The following is a 27,889-nucleotide window of genomic DNA, read 5'->3' as shown; positions in this document are numbered from 1 at the left end:
ATATATAAACACACAAAAGATTAGAATCCTCTTCCATAGTATAGATAAAACATGTTAAGTTTTATGTTTTCTTCAAAGATTATTGAACAAAAATCTTATGTTTAGCTCAATTGGTAATTAAAGTTTGTAACATCCCATTTAAATAATAAGATAATAAAAGGAAATCTTACACAGGGTACTATAAAGAGTCAAGTTGCGGAGTATAAAGTCATTCCTTACAGTTATCCAAGGTACTTAAAAGGAAATACTAAAGCTCACTACAAAGCCTACAACCCAAAAGGAGTAAGAGATAGCCTGTATTCGAAATAAAGCCTTAGGGATAATACAACACACGAGCCTTAACCCTAAAGAAAAGCCCAAATAAAATATGAAGTCCAGCCCAGGTAGACTATGCAGCGGAATCATCTCTTCCCTGTTGATCTCGAGTACCTCTCGCATCTGCTCCCATCAATAAATTGATGATCATCGCAAAGGTAGAAGGACAACATACAAGGCAATCAAACAAGCAAGGGTAAGCTAGAGCCAAAATTAGTTTTATCATGCAATCAGATATACTTTCACAGTCCAATATACATATATCATCCAAGCATGTTATGACCTTCCAATCAATACACTAAGACTCGACTCGACTCATCCGGATACATATAATTTGGTCGGATTCAGCGGATGCTTGCACTTGTGGTGGATACCTCTGCTCACCCCCGAGCTGCTCACCCCCGAGCTATGTGTTACAAGTGTTACCATGAATCAATCCCCCACACACAAGGTTAGCCCTTAATGAGTTTCAGGCCTCCTGCTACTCTCACCACAAGAGTCAATCCGCTCTAAGTGAGACTAACTGACTCCTTAGAGTCTCAGGATGCAATCTTTATCTTGAATCCTTACCAAATTATATAGATGGGGCACTGGACACCCACTAACAGGGGCCATGGAATTACGTCCCGACCACTGAAGCACGACCCTGAAATCTCACCTAGAGATTCCAAGGAATTACGTACTGACCACATACTATACATATTCAAACAAACAGTAATATTTATCATGCTTATAAATCTCATGCCAACCTTTATAATCCATCCTCATACATGTTCCATGTTGAATCCATTCCAAATCATCCTTCCCAATTCATGAATATAGAAGTGTAATTCATACCGACACCATGCCACTTTGATTACCAACCATCTCATACAAGTCACATGCCAAGGTCATGTTAAACTTATCAATCACAGACCATAAACCATTCTACTCATACCCATTCGCCCAATTCATGTTTTTAAAAGTAATTGAATCAATCCACAAGTTCAAGTTAAAGTAAGGAATTAAAATTCTACAACAATTCTCACTTAAACTAGACTGATCTCGCTTAAGCTAGACTGGTCTCGCTTAAGCTAGACTGGTCTCGCTTAAGCTAGAAATTCTCGCTTAAGCTAGACTGATCTCGCTTAAGCTAGAAATTCTCGCTTAAGCGAGACTGATCTCGCTTAAGCTAAAATCCCTCGCTTAAGCTAAACTGACAGCTTTTTAATGGTTTCAACATGTAAAAACACGAAATCCCAAACAGCAAAAATTTAAGAAAACACAAGCACATTGTATAAAATGTTGGCATCATATTTCATGCTTTAAAAGGGTAAACAAATCAATCATGGGAGCATACAAGCATTTAACAACTGTCAATCTCGCTCAAGCTAAGGAGCTCTCGCTCAGGCAACAGTGTCTCTCGCTCAAGCGAAAAACTTTCGCTTAAGCGAGATTGAAAACAAAGAGTACTTCGAGTTCTCGCTCAAGCTAGCCCATTTCGCTCAAGCGAGAGGCCTTCGCTCAGGCGAGCACTCGAAACTAAAAAGGGCGAGTTACTGCCATTCTCGCTTAGGCGAGAGCTCCTCGCTTAGGCGAGAGCTTCCCGTTTGGGCGAGAAACAGCTCGCTTAGGCGAGCATAGCAGATCTCACCTGCTCTCACGCATGCAAAGCCAAAAACCCATCCAGAAACAATGCACCGATTATTTTCACACCATCAAAAGCACATCAAATAGCACCCAACAGAAACAAAAAGACACATTATTTATAAAAGCATGAAAAATCCTAGTTTCCCTCACCTGGACAGATGCTAGTGGAAAGCACAAGCACCTACGGCAACGAACCCAACAACTTCAGGAGCATAGAATGAGGTTGAGCTGACTTGAATCTGAATGAGCTTCGAGCCCTAACAGAGCACTGTTTGAGGGGAAAAGAGGAGTAAGATGGCTGATTTTGCAAAGTGGGCAGAACATGAGAGGGTTAGGCTGTTTTAAGGGTTTTGGGATGCCTTATGGGCCAGCCTTAGGCCCAACTGACTAAGAGAGGCCCTTAAATTTTAGGACAAAATTAAAGTGGGTCTTACAAAGTTAACTTATGTTAAGTTGGTATTTTTAGTTTATTATGTTATTATAACTTAACATGGACAATGTTGTGATAATTTTCTTGCACAAGATATTTAATCTGTAGTTAAAGTTATTTAAGCAATATCATCTCTATGAAAAGCAATGTGAATACTCTAAATTTAGAATTTTAAATAACTACTGATATTTATTAGAGAACAAGTTATATGTATATATAAATAAATAAATATGTAAATACTCGAAATTTAGAATTTTAAGTAACTACGGATAAATTGATGACAACAAGTTATATATATATATATATATATATATATATATATATATATATATATATATATATATATATATATATATATATATATATATATATATATATATATATATATATATATATATATATATATATATATATGATGCTTATGATGCTTATTATGTGTGTTTTATTTAGGGATGATAATATGGGTCTAGTCCATCGGGCCAGAAAAAACACGAGGCAAGCCAGGATAGTGAGCCCGCAGTGGCCCGATCCGCATAAGTCTGCGGCTCGCGTGGGTCGGCCGCAAGCCCGTATAAAAGAAAAGCTTGCACTTGTGTATATTATTAATTCCTTTTTTTATAGACTCTTGCATTAACGTTTCAAATTCTTCTATAATTGGAAAAGACAAGTATAATGTATTTTTTAATGTACTAAAATTTAAAGAATACATTGTGTATGTCAAAATATGAACATGAAAATGTTGAATTATCAATTTATCATTCAACTCCCCAAAGTCTTTACTTAATTTTATGAGTTTCTTAAAGTTTTCCAATTTTTAAATATTGAAAGTTTCATCATAAGAATTAAAAATAATAATAATAAAAAGCGGGCCAGCCCGCGAGCTCGCGATCCAAGTGATGTGTGGGGCGGACCAATGATTGCAACCCGCATAAATTGTGCAGGGCAGGACGGGCCAGCCCGCAATGTGCGAGCCTTATGTGGGTCGGGCCTAAACGAGTCAGGTTGGCCCGCATTGCCATCTCTAGTTTTATTGGGCCGAATTATATATTATTTTATTTATTTCTATTTAAAATATTTTCAATTGTTATATTATTTATCTTATTTATATATTTTCAATTATGTATTGATCCTTTATATTAATTAATATTTGTGTGGGCTGAATTATATAATATTTACGTGGGCTGAATTATAAATTATTTTATTTATTTCTATTTAAATTATTTTAAACTATTGTACTATTTATCTTATTTATTTCTAATTATGCATTGATCCTTTATATTAATTAATATTTGTGTACGCGTGTGCACGCGTGTGTGTTGTGGGTTATGGGTGGCTAGCAAACTCAATTGAGTGTGCCGGCAAACTGGAGGAGGCGATTGATCGGCTAAAGAAGGAGACCAACCAGAGGAAAGAGGTAGAAGTGAAAGAGAAAGCAACTACCAACGAGGCACGAAAGTTACAGCGTCGATTCGATGATATGTCTCTTGCTCGACTTGCGGACCAGAAGGCCTTAGAGGGATGTGCCACAAGGTGCAAGGAATTAGAAGACAAGCTTGCTAAGGCTGATGAACAAGTTTTCACTTAACACAAGCTCGATTTCTAGAAGGCGCTACAATGTATGATGAAGTCAACACCTATTGCATTTCCATCTTTAAAAACCATTATACCATCTTCATGAACACTGTCAACCTGCATAGATTAACAAACATAGCCTTCAGGTAACCATTCTAAAGAGCAATTGTGGTTATTCATAAGAAAGTAATCCCATTATCATCATAGAATGAAGCCACATGTTTTCATGGCCAAACACCTTTCCTAGCTCATCTTATTTAAGAGACCTAACTACAATGTGGAATTCTTTACACAAGGTAGCATATATGATCCACCTTGAGGAGAATTAGTTCAACAACATTGTGGAAAACAAGCTCAAACCTAAGGTTTCAACGACTCAACCCATTTCCATCACCTTGTCGAAGATTGAGAATTTGAACTCTCAAACTTGTTGGAACCAATAATTTCAAACCATACTTTTCTTCAATGCCTTGTGGCGCTCAACTCTAGTTCGCCACCGCTCAGCCTTGTGGCACTCAACTAGGGATATCAAAAATATCCGTATCCGTGGGTATCCGCGGATAAAATCCGCAATGGGTAGGAAATGAGTATTAAAAATGGATACCCGCTACCCGTGGGTACGGGTATTTTTATACCCGCATGTTAATGGGGCGGGTACTTGTATCATAGTATTCGTACCTGTGGATACTCGTACCTTCTAAACTTTAATTCACAAAAATACCCTTATATATATATATATATATATATATATTAGTAAAAAACATTTTATCCTAATTTTTTATAAGCTGCACATCTTGTCTTCTGTCTTCATTATTCCAATTTCAAGTATTGGTATGTTGTCTTTTTCCAAGTACATCCCTTGACATTCTTCTCTTTTCCTTCTTTGAAATTGGGCATGTACATCAAACCCTATATAGACAATGAAGTTTATGGTATGCTTGTCAAATGATGGAATCAAAAATAAGAATACTTGGCACGTGACAGTTGAGGTTTATTATTTGATTATTTTTCAGGAATCAGTCGGAGAAAGTAGGCTTGTTGATCAAAACACTAATTAAAGAATTTCCATTGTGTTGAACGTCATTTTATATTTATTTTTATAATTATTTGGACTTGTATAGACTTGAGTTAGTTTGAAATTTATTTAAAATTTATGACAGTGATGCATTTTATTTTATTTTATGATTAAATATTTATTTTTTAAATAATTTTGTAAATACCCGCGGGTACTCGTGGATATCCGCGGATATGAAAAAAATAGACGAGTACCCACATAACGGATACCCGACGGATATAGGTACGGGTACGGGGCAAATATTTATCCAGCGGGTAGGGTACAGGGGAGCTACTACTTGTACCCTACCCGCCCCGTTGACATCCCTACACTCAACCCTAGTTTTCCACCGTTCAGCCTTGGGTAGTTTGACAACATTTTGTATTTGAAGCACTGAGCATGATTTCAAAGGCGCCTAACGCGAGTATTTACTTCAAAATTAATCTTTTCTTGTTCAATCATGCTCCATTGAGTTCTTTCTTGTTTTCCTCCACCACAAATGCTTCATATTAACTTATTTAACACACTTAAAAGATATATTAGAGGAAAACAAGCATAAAACAACTAAAACACAAAACAATACAAAACACACTAAACTTGAAGATATAACAAAATAAAAGCTAGGAAAGAGTTGATTTATTCATGATAATAAACAAAAAAAAAAAGTAAAAATGGACACTATCACTATCTATACTTGCAAGTACCAGTTACCCGCAAAAAATTAAAATTAAAATTTAATTTATGTTTTTTAAGTTAAATTTAATCAAAATTAAAATTTCATTTATATTTTATTAGATTAAATTTAATTAAAACTAAAATTTAATTTATATTTAATTTAATTTATAATTTTTGTAATTTTATTTTAAAAATTTATAAAATATTTTCATTTTAAAATATTCACAGGTATCCATGAGTACTTGTAAGGGTGAATTTTTTGTTACGGGTTGGGTTGCGGATAGGCATTATTCGTGCCCGACCGGACATCCCTACTTGAGATATCATGATGAGTGGCTCTTCAGCATAGCCTTCCTTTTCTAGGTCAATCAAGATAAAATCTAGATTATTGTTCTTAATCTATTTAAGTACGTACTTTGAAACATGTGTAATCCATCATCCAAATATCTTCAATTACACCAAAGTACCTTGGCTTTTAGTTAGAGCTAAGAAACAACCAAATATGCAATCTAATTTGTGAACTTAACCATACCACTAAACCACAACACAAATAATTAATCACATGAAATTGATTGTTTACACCTCATTTCCAAATATTTAAATTGAAAGAAATAAAAGTGAGTGAGAGGAGGCTAAGTGTTGTGTTTACTATACAATCTTTTGAGGCCAAACAAGTTCTCCTATGTCCATTATCAATAGAGCTATCTATGTTGTTAACAAGTTAAAATCCATAAGACTTGAAAAGATGAATATCTCATTGGGCACTTCACAATGGTCACTACATTTTTTACTTTAGACCATACCGAACTAGCCCCATGTATAATGTAACATCATGGTCAGATATTACTAATTTAAATGAAATAAATAATAAAATAAATAAAATAAATATGCAATTAATAAAAATCACTTTTCCAAATATGCAGAAAATTTAAAACTTCATTAATGTGCATAGTTCCAAAATTCTAAATTTAAACTGAAATATTACAAGTTCCAAAGGTAAACATCCTTCATAAAGGAAATACAAGAAAACCATGCTTGATTAAAATCACCCCATGCTAGCTCTCACTTCGGCTCTATGTATCATTAGCTCCATCTGAAACATCATATGCTCCCATACAACAAGTTACACGATCATCGTCAAGCACACACAGAAAGAGTGAGCTGAAGATAATTAAACATGCATAAACAATATAAAACCCTCACCCAATGCATAATAATTTATCCCAAACCCTTTTCTGAGAAGCTTTCATTATGCACTAGAAATCATGGCCTTCCACCTTGTTCAACCAGCTTCTACACACTTTGACAATGACCTTGAGACAACACTTGCTGACACGAGCCACAACTCGTGGTTCCACCTCTACAAGCCACAACCCGTAGATACACGTGTGAGACTATCCTTTTACGAACCACCATCCTTAACACCAGGTGGAGTTCTCAATACGATTTACAATTCGTACTCTCGACACAAGATTAACTACGTCACTAGCTACAACCTGTGATTGCCTAATCAAGTGGAGAAAATTCATACGAGCCACAACTTGCATACTCACCCTAGTTACCAATATCACTAGGCCACAACCCGAGATCGCCACGTGTTTACCCTCCATTCTGAGTCACAACTCAAGGAATGTCATTTCGAGCCACAACTAAAGGAATGCCTCAACAAGTCTCATACTCAAAGTCATCATTCCAAGTCAGGTAAAACTCCCATTCTCATAAACCGGACCTATACAAGATCAATACCCACTCAACCTGCTCTTAGGGATTCCAATGTTTCCACGAACCTGCCCTCTTGTGGTCCAACTCTACAAACCTCCCCGCTCATAGTCCAACTCTATGGACCTTCCCGCCCGTAGTCCAACACGCGTGATCCAACCATCTATGAACCTCCCTACTCGTAACAACTCTCAAGTGTGAGCACGAAACATACGAACCTCTCCGATCGTATCCTTATGTAACATCCCGTCAGGATATTATGGATTTATAAATAAATAAAAGCAATAATTTAAGATACGCAACATTTAATAATACCTCATTTTCCCAAAACGCGGGAAAATTCGAAATTTATTAATTAATCAGCAAAAGTTTAAGTCCAAAATCACTAAATACATGTTTATAATAATCCCGTGAGGGTTTACATTTTATTTCAAAGCTAAAGGAAAATAAACAAAAGTTTTTCCGTAGTCTATCCCCTCTCTGCAGCTAAGCTTCACCTGAACCACCTACATCAACAACATTTGCTCCCGTGTACCGCGTACACGATCATCGCCAAACACAAGCAGATAAGGTGAGCTTAACAGATAAAACATATATAATTTTACATATATATATATATATATATATATATATATATATATATACACACACACACACATCACTAGGAATAACACAAACATCCCACATTGTTCCATCTTTTAATTCATGCCACCTGACCCCAAACAGATTATTCGTGTTCTACATCTTCTAGTGAATACTTCAAGATGACTTGCTGCCATACCTATCGGCCACAACCGATGGAGCACGTGCGGGAAACCATGTTACGGATCATACACCATAACGCCAGGTGGAGTTCCTAAATATGAACATAGTTCGCATCGTCCCAAGACTACCAAACTCGCCAGCTAACTACTGAGGAGGGCAATCTATCTGGACCCATTCGTACTGACAACAACCAGCACACTCACACCGGCAACACTCGCCAACCCGAGCCACAACTCAAGGGTTCCTCATGTTCATCCGCCATCCCGAGCCACAACTCAAGAGATGCTATTACGAGCCACAACTTAAGGAATTCCACGTGCTTAACCCTTATCCCGAGCCACAACTCAAGGGATACGTTCCGAGCCACAACTCAAGGAACACCAACAATCCCACCTTTAAAGCATCACTAGAAGCCTTGTAGATCACACATATGAAATCAAAGTTTCCAAGTTGCAGCAGTACAAATCGCTTGGCAGGGGACACGTGCCGCCAGGCGCTGCCAGCTCCCATACCGCCTGGCGGGTGTCGTGTACCGCCAGGCGCTAAGCGCCTCAAAACACGTAACCACAGTCACCACCGCCTGGCGGTTCAATCACCACCGCCCGACGCCACATTCCAGAACCCCACTGTTTCTGCTCCGTTCGCCTGACGGGATCTTCCTCTCCGCCAGGCGCCACTCGCTCCAGAGGCCCTCTGTATATTGGCTATCGCTTGGCGGTCTCAACTCTGCCGCCAGGCGCCATATCAGTAACCTGCACAGAATTGGCTTCCAAATGGTCCGACCAAATTACACTATGATTCAATTCACCAAACCTCTCCATATAATTTCTCCCCAATCCTCTTCCACACACTCCCAATAATTAAATTAAAATGCTACCAAGGTTAATATATCTCACCATTACAACTTACCACCTTTGCTCTCAAACTCCAATTTGACAGTACCAATTAACCTTAAGGTTTCACAATTCAACCTTTCTCACACAAAACAGAACTCTGGTTTATTTAACTTACCTAACTATAAAAGTTTATCCCGCTATCTTATATTCCTTTATCCACCAATCTCAAGTATTCATTACTGTATTCCTCATAGACCACTCAAAATCACGTATTACCCTCACACTATTTTATGACTCATACCAGAATCTCAATTACCTTTATTCCCTATTATTCTCATGTATTCATTTACACATAACCTATCTACCATTTTTGGTAGTTTCGTTTCATAGACTCACCATCCCATGACTCCAGGCTCCATCTTAGTGAATCCATTCTCATAAAACTTCCTCAGACCCTCAACTCCCTCTCAAACCAGAAAATGCCACCTCTGCACTGTCGCCTGGCGGCAAGCTCCGCACCGCTAGGCGGTGCATCAGTTATGGAAATTCCTAGGTTCTGTCACATCCTTTAACAACGTCCCTCATTCTCTTGCTACGTTTCCTACCCAATTTTCCCTTAGTTCATACTCTCACTCACTCGTATATAGCCCAATATGTAATTCTCTACTCAACCCTTACCATTTTCCCACTCAAAAGTTCAACATCATTTGGTCTAATAGCAAGGTCTCAATTCTTTCCAACCTTAACACTGTTCCATCAATTATATTGGTCATTCATATTGGAATTCAACAAAATACCACCTCAATTATCTCGTAACCACTAACCTTCGAATTCCCCCCGATTGGATTTCCCCCAGGATGCACAGAATCATGAAACATGAAATCGAGTCAATAGACTCGTGTCGCCTAGCGGAAATTCATCACCGCCAAGCAGTTCATTAAAGAAACCCAGAATTAGATTATCAACTTGCGTCGCCTGGCGGTACAGGGCTTCATCGCCAGGCGCTACCTCCAGAAACACCACAAATACGTAAAATTGGCATGAGCCACCTGGCGACTATATATAGCCCGCCAGGCGGTTTCTGGAAAATTTTCAGAAATCAAAATTTCGCAGATAAAATAGGAATCATGCATTCAAGTTATCATATTTTTCACGTAATTAATAAAATGACAAAGAAAACGGAGTCCAGGTCCCATAACCTGGTTTCCTTTGCTAAACTTGGAAATTTCAAGCTCTTCCTTTGATCACCAATGGCCACCATTGATTCTCCTCAACCCAGCCTCAATAATTCACTCACTACACTCCCCTCACTCTTAATTTTCGTCTCTGTTTTCTAGGTATATTTTCAGCCTTGCAAAACCTTTCCTAAACCCTCACTTTTGCCTTTTAAACTAGTGCTTTAAGCTAGTCCAAAGATAAAAACGAAAATGCACCTAATTATGTGTTAATGGCCATTCATTTCTCATTATGAATTGTGGTTACAGCCACTCTGTTGATTCAAGTTAGGGTTTCCTTTACCCTTCCAATTCCATCCAAAGTTAACATTACCAAAAGAAAAATAAAGTTTAATTTGGTGTTTTCCAAGACTTGAACCCCCAACTATGCAATTGCCAAATCAATGTCAAACCATCATACCAATTCATGTTTCATGCTAACAATTATAATCCCATTATCATATTATCTCACAGCATGATTAACATATATTAAAATAATAACGAATAATAACTCAAAATTGACATACATAGGACTTGAACCTAAGTCCTCTCACACAATCAAAGTGATCTCAACTATTTAAGCTAGTACTATTCCACATCATACCCATCATAATTTAATGTCATAAATGATTTTTCCCACCCGCATTTATTAATTAATTAATTATTTAATTAATTAAATTCCACGGGTCTTACACCTTACACGAGAGTATCATTAATATGAACCTCCTCTCATATTAATCACGCGTTCCAAAGAGGGACTCCAAAATCAACAACCCAAATACTACATACAACTGTAACATCTCTAATGAATATTACTAATATTTAATATATAAAAATAAGAAATAAAAATAAATGCCTCATTTCATATAATATCATTTCCCAAAAACATAGAAAATTTAAAACTTTAATACAATGTAATAAAAACAGGAGTCCATAATTATAAAACAGAAGTAATATTCAAATGGCTCCCAAAAGGGTTACAAAGTTATCTAAAAAACAAAATAATAAATATATATACAAAATTCCATGTTATCTCTCGCTCTGAGTCTATGCATCTCCTGACCCGCCTGTCACATCATTTGCTCCCGGATAACGAGTTATCCGATCATCGCCATAAATACACAAAAAGGGTGAGCTATGCACAATAGATAAAAACACACATGAAATAAATATGTCACCCATCCCAAAATAGCATAATTAAATATCTCATTGTTTTCAAATTACCCATCCATGATCTCATAGTCCTTCATGAGTCATATACATGAACTAGGTCTTAGGACTTCACTGTGCTTCCACGAAACTAACCCATTCGTGGTCCAACCCTATGAGTCTATCCCGCTCATAGTCCTGCCCTACAGACTCCTCGTCTGTAGTAAAACATCCAAGCCTTCTCAACTTGGACCCTGGCACGCACGCAATCACCATACTATGGACTCCTTGCCCAATAGTAGCCAATGGGAACATAACAGTTCCTTGCCCATCGTGCGCCCGACACATGTAATCACCATACCAAGGAATCCTTGCCCATTAGTAGCCGACGGGAACTCAACCAGTTCCATGCCCATCATGTGTCCAACCATCAAGCAAACACCACACTACATGCATATACTTCCTATACTTAGGAAAAAGTAGCCAAATCACACACACAAGCACACACAAACCTGGAAATTCGCATAAACTCGCTTAAGTTAGGGACTTTCGCCCAAGCTAAGCCCTCAACCTCGCTTAGGCTAGTTCACCTCGCCTGAGCGAGCTTAAAACACTCAGGTCACGTCGCGACCTCGCTTAGGCGAGTGGCTCTTGCCTGAGCGAGAGACCAAGTCGCTCAAAAACCAAGTCAGTCGCTTGGGCGAGATGCTCGACCCCTAAACCAGTAGTGAAACTCTGCAACTCTTGCTTAGGCGAGAACGATCTGCTTTGCTTGGGCGAGAATTACAGTATTCCTCATTCTCAGCCAATTCTTAACCAGCCTCAATTTCGTGCTCCTCTCTATAGGTGAACTAACCAAACTACAGAAACCCTATTCCCCTCTTCACATTCAAACCACAACTAATATTTAGCAAAAATAAAGCTTACTCTATGTCCATCAAGGTGTGAACCCGTGACCTTCCACTCATAAGAACAAAGCATAACCACTATGCCAAATCACATTTTGTGATAACCATTATAATCTTATGATTATACTATCACTCACCATTCACAATTACATTACCAAAACAAAATAATAATAAACCAAACAACACATAATTGGCATACATAGGACTCGAACCCAAGTCCTCTCATACAAATAAAGTACTCTCAACCATTTGAGCTAGTACTCCTCCACATCACATCAAACAATAATTAATGCCATAAAGGCTCTTTCTACTCGCATTAATTAATTAATTATTTAATTAATTAATTTCACGGGTCTTACAACAACCCTTGCACAATCATAACTTACCTCACCAACCCTTGCAATAGTCCCTTTTTAGTTCAATTATCACTTACCAAATCAAGTTAACATCATCGTATATCCATATCCCACACATTAGACTCGCAACAGAAACCATAGATTGCTTTTACATCAAAAAAATTATGCATTCAAAGGAAAATTTCAACCACAACCCAATTTGCACCAACATATCATAGAAATTATGCCCTACTGGACACTGGGCATCGACTGTCGGTGCATAACTACTGCCAGGCGATGCTTCAGGATTCATGGCAGAATCCAGATTTCTCCTTTAGGCGAACCCCAAAACCCCAAATCAAACCATACATTCAATTGCATGAGAATTACATTAATTCTTATCTCCAACATTCATACATGGTCCGTTAGATCAGGCAGCAGAAGAACACAAAAATTATAACATGGCCTTCATGCTTTCCATTCATGCCCAAACCCCAAATTTCCCCCGTATGGTAGTGCAATCATCAATTCATCAAGGTCATGTTATACATAACAATTATCATCTAGTTATAACATCATCCCACATTCAAACTTATATATATATATATATATATATATATATATATATATATATATATATATATATATATATATATATATTCACACAAAAACTCACAAGTGCACAAAATTCAACAGAAACACAGAAAATGAACAACTCAGTATGTGTCGCCTAGCGGACCATAATTGCCGCCAGGTGGTTTTTGGCAAAACCCAGAAATTAAACCTGCATTGTATGAGTTGCCTGGCAGGCCATGAACACCGCTAAGCGGTTCCTGAGCAGAAACCAAAAAAATGCAAAAACAGGAAAAAAATGACAGAGAAGAGGCACCACATGCATTCAACATACCACAAAAACATAATCAATGATATAAGCACATAAAGCAACTCCCCTTACCTGGATTTCCTGCTCTAATTGCGCTCATAAGCTCCTTCTTGATCCAAAATCGATCTCACCCTTGCCTATCACTAAGAACCCTCACTAACACTCTTTACACTCTTTGGGTTACAAAATTTTTGGTCTCTTAAAACCCTCTCTGCTTGCCACAACTATGCCCCTCCTTTTTCCTTTCACTAAACTCTTTCTTCACTCCTTTTTTTCAACCCAAATAAAATAAATAAAATAAAAAAGAACTACTTTAATGGTCATTAACTTGTATTTACATGAGTTCCTGCACCATAACTGCCATAAGCTACCCTTCTAGCTACTCTGAGACGACTAGGGTTTCTGAATTCTCTACCACGTAGCAAAATAATTCCAACGTAAAAGGAACTACTTAGCACTAGCCAAGGTTCAAACTCTCATCCCTTCAATCACGAAGCATATGCACAACCATCATGCCACTACATATTTCATGACATTTGATGTACATAAATAAATACAAAGTACATATCATATGTTCATGCATACCTAAAAAAACATAATAATTAAATGTCACACTAATGGCATACACAGGACTTGAACCAAGACACTTAGCATGCTTAACTACTTAGGCTACCGTTGCTTCTTGTTATAACTTTCCTCATTAACTAATTTATAAATTTCTTCAATCACATTTATTAAATAAATATTTATTTATTTATTTAATTTTTTCTGGGTCTTACATATAAAAGTGTTGCCTAAATATAGAAATGATCACAAATATATAAGTGTGGCTTAAAACTACTAAAGGCCATATTTTATAAATCGTTGATTATTTATACAACATTTTTTTAAAAGTTGCCCATAGAAAATGTGGGCAAAACAATAAAATTGTGGCCTCTTGTGTTTTTCCTTATACTATACATTATGAATCGTTTTCATACTTGTAGATTAGGAAACGCTAGCATGACAACAACTAGAAGACCATTGCGTAAAATATGAATAAGCCACAATATTTTTTACTGTTGCTTATATAGTGAGTTTTACTTGCCTTAAACCTAGAGAGTATACACAAAAATGTATATTTATTTTAAGCAATATAGTAGAAAATGTTGATAGTTATAGACAACAATTGTTAAAATGTGGATAGTTTAGACCACATTTTTAAAATTGTCATAATTTAACATTAAATATATTTAAATTACCATCATGTGACCTAATTAAATTATTGTAAGATGGCTCAATTGTCTTGTGGTGGAGGGTAACTAGGCTATGTCATAATCAAATCATGACACTTTGGTTGTTACAATCTTAAGAAGAAAGAGTTGCACTTTAACTATTAGTTATAGCTTTTGACTTAATGGTGAGTGCTCAATCTAACAATTGGTATTAGAACCACGTTTTTTTTTTACTTTAGGCAACATTTTAAGTTGTGTGTTTAAACTACAAAATGGTGCAGTGGGTTGAGAATCTAATATCTTTTAGAAATTCTCTAAGAAGATGAGGTTTTAGATTCCTAACATACGTTGTGGAATATTTATTCAATAAGTGTTGGAGTATGTGAAAATGGAATGAAAAAGACAATAAAATACAACCGTAACCTAATCTTTTGAGAATGAGATCACTCTCGCAAGAGTTAGAATATATCTTCTAAAGAGACTTAACAATACATATAATTTCTCAACAAAAATAAATTTTAAATAATTAGTAGAATTAGGATACTAATAGTGAATTGGAAAGCCAATTTTCCAAATCATAATAAAAGTGTATTGTAAACAATAAAATTCACTGTTATATAACACTACTGGCATAAAAATAATCACAATAACACTCTACTGGTCTAGAAATAAAAACGATAACACTCTACTACCTTTTCATGTTTAATGAAGTATTTTTTTTTCATTGTGTGGTTTTAATCATTCAGATAAAGTTAATTATAATTTTAATATATTATCATTAAATTTTTTTTATTTATTCACTTTAAACTTTTGTCTACTTGATGAAAAAGTCGCCTAAGATAATATTACTACCCAAGATCCATGAATGACAAGAGATATTGCATAAAAGATACCTTTAACTAGGCATACATTTTGTATTCAATTTATTGGTATAACGTTCATGTAAGTATTTTGAATTTTAGGATATTTTTTCTTTTCACATTTTAATCCATAATCATGTCTCTAAAATTGTTATTGAATATTTCTCATTAAAAAAGTGTTGTCAATTGTCGCGAGATAAAAAAGACTCATTGCTTGTAGATGAGAATAAAAAAGAGAGAAAATAGCATGAAAAATATATGATTAATACTTTGCAATGTCCTCCGAAGAGGTGATAAAGAATTAAGCGTGACAAACAGGTGAAGAAAAACATATTATGAGAATATAAATTAGGAGAATATTGAAATGATTTTTATGTTTGAAGAAAGACTAATTAGACCAATAACATAATACAAAATGAATCCAATATTTCACTTAAAGTTTAAACATAATTGTATTTGACAACATTTCATTTAAAAGTTTATTTGATATACTTTTTTTTTATCAGTAAACAATATTTTAATCTTTTATAAAACATTTTGGATGTTAAAATCCTATTACACTTATATACAATCTTTATTTCCTTAATGAACCCTAAATGAACTATACATACATAATTACTGTCTAAAAACTTTCCTACCTATCGCAGTGGCGTATCCCATTCCAAAAACAATTATTTGACATACATTTAAATTTATAAATTTAGTACAATTTAGTTTTGAATTTAATTTATTGTAATAGTATAAAATTAGTTAACCTAATTTTCATTGAGAAATAATTGTTTTTTTTTTCAACAAGATATGTCTATATATTTATAGAGATGCTAACAATGTTTCAATCCTTATACAAAATCTGAATGTCCTATTTTTGTACTTAACCATAGACAAAAGTCATCCCTTCTTGTAATGATAGTTATATTTTTAAATCTATTAGAAAATTATATTAATTAGATATATTTTTGAGAAAAGAAGTAAAAGTAAAAAGTGAGGGTTAAAAATGAAAAAAAATATATAAAAATTAGATTAATGTTTCTAAATAAGTTTCTCTTACATGATAAATATATAAAAACCGAAGTTAAGATATAAATGAAGTATCACACTAAAAGAAACCATATTTTTATAATAATGATCAAGATGTGTCCAAGTATCACACTAAAAGAAACCAATATAGAAATAGATGAAGTATATTCATGAGAAGAAAACAAATAACAATAAAAATAACTCATGTATAAATGCATTTAATTTTCAAGAATGTTTACAAATAAGGATAAAACAAGATCTTTACCTCCAAGAATGTTTTAAATAAGCGTTGTCTATAAAACGTTATCTATTGACTATTTTAGTGTAGTGCAAACAAATATTATATTTAAAACACTAGCTTGATTTGGCATAAATTACAATAAAATAATTTATATTTCATTCTGAATTTATTTGATAATTTCTATAAACAATAATTCATTTGAAAGTTCTAGATTTGACAGTAATTACAACTAGTATATACTCATATTGTTGCAGATAAAAACAGCAAGAAAATGCTAAGTTTAGGGCCAGTTAGAAAAATTATGGTTGAAATCCAAGAGCTAATTTTTTCCATATAAAGATTAAGACCATTTTTTTTTTCTGATTATTCTGTGCCTTCTTATGCAAAACTTTTGTTAGCATGAAACACAGTTACTATAAATATTTTAAAGCAGTTATTACCAAAATTAGGAATACAGAGGAAAAAGGGTTAGATGCCAAAAAAAAATTGGAAACATTGATAACATAACAAGGAAGAGGATTTGAAAGAAAATTGTTCACAGTTCATGCACATGTTATATCAAATAGAAGAAAGTTAAGACCTAACTTGAATGAAAGTTATCAACATAGCAAGTCAAGATAAAATGTATCAGAATCATGGAAATGATGATAATAAGTTATCATTTAGTTTGAAATTAAAGTCCTTTTTTTCCCACATGTGGATCAAGGGTTGAACATGTGAAGCTGATTGTAATGAGCTTCTGCAAGAAACTCTTCAACAATGTCTTTCATACTTTCTGCTTCTTCTCTTCTTCGAGCAATAATCGCTTCCTGGAAAATTCAAAGCAAAGCATGAAAATATGTTTAATTCCATTTTCTACCTTTTTTCTTTTCTGTTTCTGTCATGAGCAATAAACTTTGACAGTAAAAGTTAAATTTCCATGGTGAATGGATAAAGTACACTAAATTTGAAAAAAGAATTTAAATTCTGGTTCTTTGTTCTTTTCAACAGCAAATATGTCTCCTTGTTTCTGCAATATTTAAGAGGAAAAAAACATTTTGCAAAGATATGAAAAACCAAAATCAAAACGATCACACTCACCTCAGTTTCTGCTACTTGGTTGTTCTCGTTACCCAGGACCATTTCCTACATATTTTAGCAATATTTTAAAACAACACTTTTATCAAATATAGGAACCATTAAATATATGTGCTTACCTCATATTGTGCTTCCTTATTTTGAAAAACACTTTTAGCAGTAAAGGAACACCACTTTCTTCTTCATAGTTATCCATAATTTTTTTTTTTAATTTAAGCAATATTTTAAAATAGCATTAACTGAATATGAATCAAAAAGATAACAAACTCCCAAATAAGCACACTCAGTACTACAGTTACATATCAATTTCCAAAATGCCCTAAACTATGGCATATGAAAAACCTCAATGAGAAATATCATATAGAAAATGTAACACCCTATATCATTATTCCTTACCCATGTGTTTGGTATACTTCCATATATGTTAGAAAGAATAATGCGTTTGTGATTACGTTGTACCAATCATTCAATTAGTATTACGTATCTTGTTCAACATTTATTCATATATAATGTTTTAAGATATTTTATCAATAGTTATAAGTAAAATATCTAATTTATAATTTAAAATGTCCGTAATGTTTATGATTATAATAATTTATAATCTTTTTATTTAGATAATATTTAATATATGTGAATTTCCACTATAACAATTATATAATTATCATGATTTTAAGAAATGTGGTGTGCGCGATTGAGGAATCTAAGGACATGTCAACGCTCTCGGCCGAAGAGTTTGTCTGATCCTTGAGGCTCAGGGGCAACAAAAGAAGAAATGGAAGTCACTTGAAAAAGAATTACTCCAAATAAGAGAGGCTCAGAATACTCAAGGCACAAGGAGATGCCGAGGAGGTATAGGAATCAATTATGGTGGTAGAAGTTGAGGACAAAAAGAAGAAAAAGAACAACCGATCCAAAAATTGGCACGAAAGATGATAAGGTCCATGGAGAGGAGGTCGGTCAACCAACTCAAACATTGAGGGCTTCAAGTGTGGCAAGTTTGGCCACTGTGCAAAGGACTGTTACTCAAACAATGATTTAGTTGTGGTAAGGTCAGACATTTTGCAATAGAGTGTTGATTTAGAGTGGAAAGAAAGAAACGATCAACCTTGCAGAAGAAGCTATGTTGTTGATGATGGAACATAACTCAGGGGTGAGCACAGGAAATTGGAGAACTCGGCAAAACAATCGAGTAGTGTGGTGAACTCAGCAAAACAACTGAGAAACGTGGATAGGCCAACTAGACAACTGAGTAGCTCGGAGAGGGACAAGGAAAGCTCAGATAGTCCAATGAGGGGCATGGAAAGCTCAAATAGCCAAGAGAGTTTCCTTAACAACTTGTATAACTCAATAGAGCATGTGGATAACTCGGTGGAGCAAGTGGACAACTCAAAAGGAGATTGGTATATTGATATGAACTCAGGTAAGAACAAGTGAGATGATAAGATAACAAAGAACCTGGTTAAAAACAAAATTGTCGTTGAGAATGTGAAGTACAAGTTAGCTACAATGAGAGCGAATTACACATCAGTCAAAAAGAAGAATAAGTAGGCCAAAGAGAATAACAAGTCAACTACAAAAATAGTGAAGAATCCGACAATTCATGAAATGAGTAAGCCTGGTGCTGACTACACCTGGCAAAACCGGGATGAAGGATAGAAGACCTAACATAAAGAAGATTTTTAATTTAAGGAGAAGTTTTGTCAGATAAACTTAAATGGAATAAGATTAAATGAGTTGTTTTATGAATAGTTAATTTGTTTAAGAGTTTTTTTTTTTGTGTTTTAGAGTGGAAGGGTCATGGATTTATTGTATTGATTAATAGGTAATAATTATGTCTTGATGACAAAGTTTAAGGATCAGAGACGAAAAGCCGAAATAAATTCTATAAATTGTAATATTTTGTTTACATGAAAAATATAAGGAAGTAAATAAGTTTATTCAAGGTTTATTTGCTAAGATGTCATGCATCATGTCTGTGAGTGTGTTGCTATTATAGCTCATAGTATTTTGAAAATAAGCATATATATATACTTACTTCCGTTTCAGTTTTAGATTTGTTGCTACTTTCTTCTTTTTCTTTTTCTTGTTTTTTCACTCTGCGAGGCTGAGGACGAATACCATGCATCTCATATCTCTCACACTCTAGCAAAGATCGACACAGAAACCCTTTCTCCTTATGACGATAAGTCTGCAAAACCAAAATTTTGCAGTAAAATGAGTGATCACAACACAAAGCAAAGATGAAATAACGCCTTTGAAATAAACCATGTACAGAAACAAGACATAAATCTCTATGACTAAATATATATAGTACCAATCTATCATATCAAATATACATTTAAACAATTTAAACATGTATGTTAATGTTTTCTCTAGAATTTTTCTATAATATATAAAGATGTGGATTTAGAATTAGCCTTCCTATTTTGAGTCTGACAATGAAGGAAGTAAGTTATATATAATTAATTTTTCATATTAAAAATAAAGCTTTGAGATAGACATAACTAAAGGGGTTTCTTCTAATGTTTTGCCATGTCCATCAACAGTGTAAATTTTCTTTAATGTTGATATGTTATAACATAGAAAAAATTACTCGAAGAAGATTACATATACCTTATCAAATCTGTTACCATTTGGTCGCTTTTTGCTTTCAACATCCCAGTTTTCAATCCATTCAGGTGCTTGTTTAGGGCGTCTTCCTCTCCTTGAACTTGAATTTTGAGTTGAAGATGGAGTTTCAGGCTAATAATACGCAGCATATATAAGGTTATTGATGAAAAAAAAAAGATAAAAATAATATGCACTGTCCTTTTATAACTCTGCAAGTAACATATCATTGTTTCATCAGTGGGGACTTTTAGATTTTCTTTTTCCTGATTCAAAAAGTGTGTATATTTATCAGTAGCTGATAATAAGTCTTAGGTATATATGCTGGCAAATTTCTTTTTATCAGAAAAAAATAAATTATAAATATAAAAGTATTTAGAATACTCCAATTTGTTTACTACGGACAAATATTAAATCTGTAAATTATAAAAAGGACAAAGAAAGCTAATAGAAATACAATGAATATAGACTATAAAACAATTTACATTACTGTTGTTCGATAATAATCTGTATCTCAGTCCAGTCCAAACAAAACACTAGTACTTCCTAAGAAATGAGCAGAAAAATTCCTGACATATAACTGATTCATTCATGGTTAAGCTTATGAGAATACATATAATATATATGCATTTCCTGTTAGTTTTGTTTTAGATATCTTTTTCATAAAAAATACTTATAAATTTTATTACGAAAAATAATTTATAAGAAATCACTATCAATTTTTTTTACAAAATATTTGATATAAAATACTTTTCACTTGTAAGAAATAAATAGTTACAAATTTAGGAATTTGTAGAAAATAATTATTTATAAAAAAATTATCTATCAATTAAAATTATTAATAAAATGATATAAAAAATCTTTTCTAATTTTTTTTATAAGAAAAATATCATAAAATATGAAAAATTCAAACAGTGATTACTTAAAGAACACTCATATGTTTGAGATTATATAACTAACAGTTTTCTTTAATGAACTACATGATGTGTATGAAAGGAAAACGAACAAAAGTGCATCCTAATGCTCACAATTTTGACCTAAATATGTCCATAAGCTAGTAAAAATAAATTAAAGGTAAGATGATTTGACATATGTAAAATGCACATTTAACTCAAAGATTAAATATATATACCTTATTTGTTGGCATGCCAACCATATCATGGCAATGGATAAGAGAGTCCTCAGAAATGTAAAATGATATTGGGTTTGCAGCAATAGGTTCTTCATTTATTCTTGAATCAGAAACCTTTGATGGAGGTGTTTGGAATTCCTCCTATATTAAGTTCAAGGAGATAGTTAAAGTATACTTAGTCAATATTTAACATGTATTCAACAGCATTAAACAACAAAACAAAAGAACATGTATTTGTATTGTAAATTTTAAAATTACAACACAAGATTTTGGTCATTTTGAAACTTGAAATTCTATTACAGTTTTGTTGTATCAAAAAATTAAAGAAAGATATATTTAAATTCTCCTACTTTTTTTTTTCAAAATTCTATTTTCTTCTCTTTCTTTCTTACTTGCATGTTATATATCTTTCTCTCTCAATGTTCTCACTCTCTACTTTCCTTCTACATCCATTTCTCTAAAGCTTGTATCTTTTAAAATATTATTATACCTTGCTGACTTGAAAACTAAGAATTATTTATACCCGATTAGTTTTTTAATGACAAAAAAAAAAACTGTGTATTTGACTGATTCTCCTGCTTAGGTTAGAAAGTAGTTACTAAATTTTTGCATATTAAAAGTAAAGTAAATTTATTGATTATTTTGTAAGAAATAATGTTACAAATTGGAGTAAGAATGCTATTTTAAGTTAAAAATTGTGAAATTATGAGTTATGAAGTTATAGATTACTACTATATATTTTTGGAATGTTGGTATGGTAAAAAATTATGCATGTTAGTATATGGAGTTGAGGCATGCGTTAAATTGACTTTGAATTGCATAAGCAAAGCTAGTTTTTTCCAAAGTAAAATATGTATTGATTTAAGAACTCAATGTCAATGAATGTTGTATTGAGCAATAATGATTCAAATTGAGTTGGAATAAGTGAAGTATAATAATGGCACAATTCATAGTTGTATTTGGCTATTTTAAGTTTCTTTAAAATGGTGCATATGTTAGTTTTTCATTTGCTGCATGATATTTTCATTCAAGCAAAATTTTCCTTACTCAAGAGAAATTTTATAACCAAAATAAAGCAAAAAATGACCTTTGCTCTCAATTTGATTTTTGTTTAAGTGAACAAATTCTTGCTCTGGTTAAAATTCCTAAATCATATTGTATAGAAAATGTACTTGAGAATGATAAGGATGTATTCCAAATTTCTGAGACCTAAACTTATCAGAATTGAAGTATACATAAATGGTAAATGTATTAATGTGTCTCTCACTCTATTTCTTTGTATACATGAACTACAATTCACATTATTATTGTTGTGTCTTTGAATCTAGAAATGAAAAACTAGGCAAATTGAAACAAATGAAATTTGACTTCACAATCATATAATCCCTGTAATAATTTTATCCCAAAATGTTAGTGCCACCAAAATTTAACTAAATATTATTAATAGCCTCTCTCTTGTTTCGTGCAAAAATTGTCATTCTGGAATTCTTTATATTTGATTTTTTTAAAAAATATTTCGTATGTATAAATCAATTCACATTCCTAGTTTAAACTGAACCATTTAAGTTAGTCCATATTGAAAATTCACTTTTAGATAATTATTCAAAAATTTAAATTTAACATTTAACCTTTTCAAAATAACTCTCTTGGTAAGATAGGGTGAGTGAAGAGAGTTCAGAAACACTGAGAAAAAGAGAGATAAGTATTCATTTTTCTTAAAGAACTTTTATATATCCAAATAATATATTTTATTGTAAAATATTTAATTTCTACTAAAAACAATCATCCTTTCATTCATCATTCAAACATATTTCTAGGGTTTTTCATACAAATAGATTTGAATCATACATAAATCACATCCAAGCAAACAATGTTATAACAAAAATCCACATACAACACAGAAATTAGAGTACCTTCAAGAAAAAAAAATTATAAATCACGAAACATTTGAAGTGTTCCGACCAACATATACAAGAATCTAAAACATATACAAAAAAAAAGTACGTATAAAAAATATTTCATAATCTTTTCTCCTACCAAAACATATAACTTAAGAGAAAAAAAAGGGAATATTTGAAGTTGTTACCTCCTTTGGGGAAATGAGAAGATTTGAATTGTTGTTGGTGGCATCCATGGAATTGTGGTGCTACACAAAGTTGAAACGATGATGAATGAGAGGTTTTTGAGTAAAAGCAAGACACTTCACAGAGTGGGTTGGTGCCTTTTAACAAGGGTTGAAGTAACTCTCTTAAATTAAACATATTAATTACATAACATAGTTTATTGTATATACATTTAATATGGATAATTATCTTATTAAATGGTTTCAAAAATAAAGTATTAATTGTAATAAATGTGTTGACTTTTAAATACATTGTAAAGGATTAAATATTTAAATAACCATTTTAAGTGACTATATTGTAATATATTGTGAAAATATGTTACCTTTAAGATCTTAAAATAAATGTTATTTATTTATCTCGAAATGAATATTGTGAACTAAAAAATGGATTCAAATTTGAAGAAATGAAAATAAAATAACATATTTTATAATTCATAATTTTACAATAATAAAACGATGAAAAACAAATAAATTCTTTTATGTTGGCTGTAGAAACTAATAACATATTTAAGAAAAATGCATGGTAAACCTTTTGTCAATACAAATAAAGTAATTAATGTCTCTATACTTTATAAAATAATAATAATAATAATAATAATAATAATAATAATAATAATTAAACATTTAGACATTAACATTGAAGAACATTTCCTTAACTGATATTACTGACAGCACATATATTGTCTGTTGTCATGACCTTCTCTCTTTTTTCTTTAATGCATTAAATATTTTCTTTAATATATGCATTTAATTGGTATTCCGTTACTTCTAAGTGTTATTTAATATTTTTTTGATAATTCAATGTAATTAGTTTTTTAACTTCAATAAAATATATGTAAAACTTTCTATTTTACTCTTTTCATTTAAACCTCATAATATATATAAATTAATTTAAGATTATGTGAAAAATAAATATATAAATAATAAAATGATAATTTATATTATATTAACCTTTATCAAAAACAATTCAATATAATTTTATTTTTCAAAAATGCGACAAGTATAACAATTACGATAAATGCGTAACAATTTATAAATACAGAAAAGTTTATTTATAAAAAGGGTCTCATATTAAATATGGTTAATTATTTAAACCATTTAATTTTTAACAAATTATTTAAATGTATTTATTACAACAATATATATCCCTCTGAATTTTTGTAATAAATCTTACCAAGTCTTTTAATATATTTTGTGAAAAGTAAAGCATAATATTAATAATTGTTTTAACAATTTCTTTTATATATAAGGTCATAGTGATCAATTAATACAAATAATGTTATGAAATGTATAGAGGTTGGAATTAGCCAACTTGGCCACAGAGTATATGATTGCATATAGAAAAGTAACCTATATAATTAATTAAATTAAATATGTATACATATGAATTTTATTAACTATGCATTTGATAAATTCGTTTTTCTCTATAACTATTAAAACTTGAATGCGTTTTTTTTTTTTTTTTTTTTTTTGCTTATCTGAAACAACACAATGGTTGAAAAGAAGTTGTAAAGTTCATTTAGGAAAGATTATGGGGGAGAAATCCAAGTGGTAGATCTAATAAATTATTATTTGTTAGCCTTTTTTTTTTGGGAGAAAATGCTTTAAATGTTTATTAGTTCTTTGTATATGGACAATGTAATTATTTAGATGTAAATTAATAAATGTGTTTTTTTTACGAAATAGTGGTAAAATGTTTTTAAAAATTTATAACAATTTTTTTTAAATAGGATATATGATGAAAAAAGAAGAAGACTATTTTGATATTTATTTTGGGCATCGATTAATATTCAATAAATATTTTAGGAGTTATAAATCTCTATAAAAATATAAAAGTTTTTAGAATGTGAAATATATAAAATATACTAAAACTAAAAAATTAAGTTATATATTAATCTATATATAAAAGAAATTTGAGAAACCAATGTCGTCCTCATTTCTAAATGAGGCTCACCGTGTCAAAATAGATGAGACTAATACTCAGAGACAATAGGGGGTGAATTAATTGTGATAAAAATTTACTTCTTTTGGTTCAAGTACGTCTAGTCTTCTTCTAGCAATCCGAGTAACGTTTCTACTATATCAAAGAGTTTTACAAGAATTATAGGTACTCCTCAATAATTCTAAACCCTAAGATATCAAGATCTTGATAACCCTATCAATAATTACTTCCTAATGCAATGCTACACACAATTGCATCAAGAACATCATCACCTACATAGTGATACAGAAATGTAAATCAATAACAGAATCTAAGGAATGAATACACTTGTAAATCAAGCCGAATTTACATGATCATCCTAAGCCAAGCAAGAACACCATCACACCAATCAATCTTTGAACAAATCTTGATGAAGTAGTTGGAATTGATTAGTGCTCACTCAAGAACGCTCCAAGAACTCTCTGATCTCTCTTTTCTGTCATAATTAATTGATTACACCATTTTAATAAAATTGATTAATTCAATACTGAATTTAATGTCCATTGAACAGACTTATACAATTGATTACATTAGTAGCTCTAATTGATTAATATAATACTTTTATCGGAGTTTAACATTACTTCTAATCAATTTTGTTGTGATTAATATGGTATTAAGATATCTAGCTTGGCTCACAAGAGCTTGATTACTTACTCTTTTTATTTGCTTTATCGTTCATTTTATCTCTATATCTATGAAATTATTTGAATGAAAAAAAAAATAGTTACTAAAATTAGTAAAATGATAAAAGTTACAAATAATTTTATTTACTGGATCTTATTTCAATTACTTGTCTTTATTTGTTTTGTTGTTGATGTACATCTTTATATATATAATTCTAAATTATTATCGTTAACATTAGTCTTAGTATTAATATTGACATTAATATTTATGGCATAAACATTATTATTATTATCATTAGTTTTTCTATTATTGGTATCACTATTATTTTTACTATTATTATTATCATTAGTTTTTTTATTATTAGTATCATTATTATTTTTACTATTCAAAGTGGTGTTATTATTAGAAGTATTTTTTTAATTATAAAAAACGTTATTATACTAAATACTTTTGCTAAATATATTTTAATCTTTTAAAAATTTATAATTTATATTAATATTATTAGTAGTATTTTTAATAGTTAAATAAATATAATAATAATTATATTATTATTCTAAAAATATTTGGAAAAAAAATTGTGCACGTATGGGTCACATATTATTATAATTATGTTAGAAAATCAATTAATTGCATAATATTGTGATATCAATTTTATTTATTATATCTAAAACTGTAATTATCATCATATCACTTAGATTTACTAAGTCATTACTTTAATGATAACATTTACAACAATATAACATAATTTTCATGATATCATTATTTTATTTTTATATTATTATTATTATTCAAATCTAACTAGGGATGACAAAAATACTCACATCCGTGGGTATCCACGAATAAAATCCGTTGCGGTAGTTACTACCAATAAATATCCACGTGTAGAAGGTAGCAGGTATTTTGATGTCAGTATATAAACAGGTCGAGTGTGGGTATCATACTAGGTATCCATTATCCGCAAAAAATTAAAATTAAAATTTAATTTAAATTTTATTAAGTTAAATTTAATTAAAATTGAAATTGAAATTATATTTTATTAGCTTAAATTTAATTAAAATTAAAATTTAATTTAATTAATATTTTATTTTATTTTATTTTTTATAATTTTTATGAAATATATATATTTTTTAAATATTCTTGGGTATGTGGGTATTCATAGGTACTTAGGGTTTTAAGAAATTTTGGGATACTTTTTAAGTGAGTACCTAACGAGTAGATTTTCTTTTGCGGGGTGAGATTGTGAGTAAGTACTACTTATACACGATCCGGTCCGTTGTCATCCCTAACTCTAAGTAAAATTATTATTATTATTAACTATAATTATTATTATCATTATTTTTATCAACTATAATTATTATGATCATTATTACTATCAACTATAAGTATTATTATCGTTATTATTAAGTATAATTATTTCTATTATTATATTATTATTATTATTATTATTATTATTAAGAACTATATTATAATAGCTATTATTATTATTTTATTATTATGGTTACATCTTAATTTGTACGATCATGTTTCAAT

At 31.7% G+C, this 27,889-nt stretch overlaps 1 protein-coding gene across 1 annotated transcript; it reads right to left on the bottom strand.

Moving 5' to 3' along the window:
• Positions 1 to 17,374: 17,374 nt before the first annotated feature.
• Positions 17,375 to 23,813, bottom strand: LOC114186781. Its single transcript, XM_028074794.1, has 6 exons — positions 23,719 to 23,813; positions 21,633 to 21,773; positions 20,507 to 20,635; positions 19,929 to 20,081; positions 17,897 to 17,941; positions 17,375 to 17,625 (listed from the first exon to the last, which is right to left on the bottom strand). Exons 1-6 carry the CDS (start codon positions 23,764 to 23,766, stop codon positions 17,518 to 17,520), a joined length of 624 nt encoding a protein of 207 aa, XP_027930595.1. The 5' UTR covers positions 23,767 to 23,813; the 3' UTR covers positions 17,375 to 17,517.
• Between the last annotated feature and the right edge of the window lie 4,076 nt (positions 23,814 to 27,889).

This window comes from Vigna unguiculata, chromosome 6, assembly GCF_004118075.2.
Source record: "Vigna unguiculata cultivar IT97K-499-35 chromosome 6, ASM411807v1, whole genome shotgun sequence".
Classification (NCBI taxonomy): domain Eukaryota; kingdom Viridiplantae; phylum Streptophyta; class Magnoliopsida; order Fabales; family Fabaceae; genus Vigna; species Vigna unguiculata.
This window is presented reverse-complemented; position numbering and strand designations above follow the sequence as displayed.

What these genes read in the sequence shown, in the direction of transcription:
- LOC114186781 (XM_028074794.1), bottom strand. Translation starts at nt 23,766, where the DNA reads ATGGATGCCACCAACAACAATTCAAATCTTCTCATTTCCCCAAAGGAG. An exon ending in TTCTCATTTCCCCAAAGGAG is followed by an intron (nt 21,774 to 23,718) that starts GTAACAACTTCA and finishes AACTTAATATAG; the next exon opens with GAGGAATTCCAAACACCTCC. An exon ending in ACCAAGTAGCAGAAACTGAG is followed by an intron (nt 17,626 to 17,896) that starts GTGAGTGTGATC and finishes TGAATTTTCCAG; the next exon opens with GAAGCGATTATTGCTCGAAG.